This window comes from Humulus lupulus, chromosome 2, assembly GCF_963169125.1.
Source record: "Humulus lupulus chromosome 2, drHumLupu1.1, whole genome shotgun sequence".
Taxonomy (NCBI): Eukaryota; Viridiplantae; Streptophyta; class Magnoliopsida; order Rosales; family Cannabaceae; genus Humulus; species Humulus lupulus.
The window spans coordinates 57,907,732-57,910,616 of NC_084794.1; the positions used below are offsets into that span (position 1 = coordinate 57,907,732).

The 2,885-nt window shown below is 35.7% G+C and overlaps 1 protein-coding gene across 1 annotated transcript; it reads left to right on the plus strand.

Annotated features, from left to right (window-relative positions):
• Positions 1-1,254, plus strand: LOC133814295 (uncharacterized). Its single transcript, XM_062247277.1, has 2 exons — positions 1-134; positions 414-1,254. Exons 1-2 carry the CDS (start codon positions 1-3, stop codon positions 1,252-1,254), a joined length of 975 nt encoding a protein of 324 aa, XP_062103261.1.
• The last annotated feature ends 1,631 nt before the right edge of the window (positions 1,255-2,885 follow it).

A 2,885-nucleotide genomic window follows, 5' to 3' on the forward strand; every position in this document is an offset into this window, starting at 1 on the left:
ATGGCAAGTGGAGGAATGGTCCCCTTCCAAGTTCCAATGCTCACCAAGAGCAACTATGACAATTGGAGTATCAAGATGAAGGCACTACTAGGAGCTCAAGATGTTTGCAAGATTGTTGAGAAAGGCCATAAGGAGTAAGAAGATGTTTCTCTTTCTCAAGCTCAACAGAAAGCCTTGATGGATTCAAGAAAGAGAGACAAGAAAGCTCTCTACCTCTTCTATCAAGCAGTGGATGAAGATGCATTCGAAAAGTAGATCTCAAATGCAACTATGACCGAAGAAGCGTGGAATAAACTTCAAACTTGCAGAAAAGGAGTGGAGCAAGTTAAAAAGATTCATCTTCAAAATCTTAGAGGTGAGTTTGAACTTTTGTTCATGGAAGAATCTGAATCAATTTCTGATTAATTTGATAGAGTATCGGCAATTGTTAATCAATTAAGAAGAAATGATGACGATGTTAGTGAAGTGAAGGTTATAGAGAAAATTATTTGCACTGTAACTCCAGCGTTTGAATACATTGCTACAAACATTGAAGAAAATAAAGATTTAGAAACTACGACTGTTGAGCAACTCATGGGTTCTTTACAATCCTATGAGGAGAAACAAAATAGAAAAAATAAGCAAAAGGAGACAGTGGAGCAATTACTACAATTCAACTTGAAGGAAGAAAATTTCAGTAATAATAGAGAAGAAAGAGGAAAAGGACGTGACAAAGGAAGCAGACGTGGACGTGGTCATGGAAAAGGAAGAGAAGGAAGGGGTGGCTTCGATAACTTCAATAATGGAGAAAGAAGTCGAAATCCACAAGCAACAAAAGGACGCAGAAGAGGCAACTCATCATCAAGGAATGACAAATTCCACATTAAATGCTACAATTGTAATAAGTTCGGCGCCTCCAAGTGTAGATCAAGGAAGGTTGAAGAAAAAGTCAATTTTGTCGAAGACAAAGGTTTAGAAGAAGGAACATTGCTACTAGCTTGCAAAGACAAAGATGAAGGCCAAGAAAATAGATGGTATCTTGATACTGGAGCTAGCAATCACATGTGTGGACAAAGAAGAATGTTCGTGGAGCTTAATAAAGCGGTAAAAGGAAATGTCTCTTTTGGAGATGAGTCAAAAATACTCGTGGATGGCCAAGGTAAAATTCTCATATGCTTGAAGAACGTTTACTTTGTGCCCAACATGAAGAACAATATTTTGAGTTTGAGTCAACAGAAAATGTCATTTGCGTCAGTTTCTAACTGCCACAATTGAGTTTTTGCATTAGTTTTATATGTGATGCGGAATCCCATGACGCAAACCAGGCTGGCGTTTGAGTCAGTGGGGCACTCTCACAAATTTGGCATTTGTGGCAGTGTCCCACTAACGCAAATACTAGGCATTTGCGTTAGTGGGGCACTGTCACAAATCTAGCATTTGTGGAAGTGCCCCACTGACGCAAACACCTGGTGTTTAAGTCAGTGGAGCACTGCCATAAATGTTAAAAACAATTATTTTTTACATCTGTTGGGAACTGTAACATAAAGTATTAACCAAGGAAATTGCAAATGTTTATGCCGATTTCCCTGGCCTATTTTGATAAAAAAAAAAAAACAGCAGCAAAAACAGAAAAACAACATTATAAATTTTTTAAACATTTATCTAAACTTAACATTTATGATCAAATCTACAAAAGTAAATTAGATTTCAATCTTAATCTATGTATATAGGTACTCTTTTGTTCTAAATTTCTAAGTATTAAACCTACTTAAAGTAAAATTTCTTCGCTAACTTGCTCATTTGCTAAGTGAGACATGTCATAACTGATTCAGTCCATTCATCCCATGTCTCGTTGATTTCGTGAGCCGAATATGGTGCCGTATTCGTAAACTAATTAGAAAATATTTAAAATAATAAGTTAGAAATCATAAAAATAAAATCATGTTATCACGAGATTTGTTTGAAGATTGTCCAACTCTGACACATCTACCACGTTACAACAAATATATTTAAAGAAGCATAGTTTGGCAATTGCATATAGAACTTTTTTGGTTAACACAGAACGGATAGCTACCGGTAGAAGATGTTCAAGTAGTGTATGATGGTCATGAGACTTCATTCCAACTAAATTCAAAATTTTCATATCTACCAGAGAAGAAATATTTGAAGAATAACCTTTCGGTGCTTCACATTCGACAAAGAATGACATACAATTTATTTTTCTTCTTTAGACAGGGTATAACACGCAGGTGGTAAATAGGTTCGTCTCTCACCAACCTCTGGTTTTAACTTACTGCGTATACCCATTACTTTTAAATCCATCCGAGGTTTAATTCCATCCTTTCTCAGACCAAGAATATTCAGCAATGTACTAATTAAGCTATCCGACACGTTTTTCTCAATGTGCATCACATCCAAGTTTTGCCGCAAAACAAAATGGTCCCAGTATTCAAGCTAAAAAAAAAATAGATTGCTTCTTCCAACAACCTGTCGCACCATCTAGAACCTCCTTTGTTTTTTCACATCTAACATTTTTTCTCTTATTTGTATAATTTCTAGACTTACCAAACTTGCATTGGACTTTGTTCAACTTTGTTAACAATTGTCCTCGAACTAAAGGTTGTGGAGCCTTTCCAAATTTAGATTTACCATTGATGACATCTGTCCAACTTCAAAATTTATGTTCTTCGGATAAGAACTTTCAGTGTCCCATATAACAAATCTTTCTAGAATGTTTTAAATATTCAGAATGAGTCCATTCTTCACAAATGGGACATGCCTTGTACCATTTCACACTAAATCGAGAAAGATTACCTAAGGCTGCAAAGTCATTAATAGTCCACAACAACACTACTTTAAGATTAAAATTTTCTTTCTTATAAGCATCGTAAGCATTAACTCCCTCA

Coding starts and splice junctions, on each gene's coding strand:
- LOC133814295 (XM_062247277.1), top strand. CDS start 1: ATGGCAAGTGGAGGAATGGTCCCCTTCCAAGTTCCAATGCTCACCAAG. Junction 135..413: donor GTTGAGAAAGGCCATAAGGA/GTAAGAAGATGT, acceptor TTAATTTGATAG/AGTATCGGCAATTGTTAATC.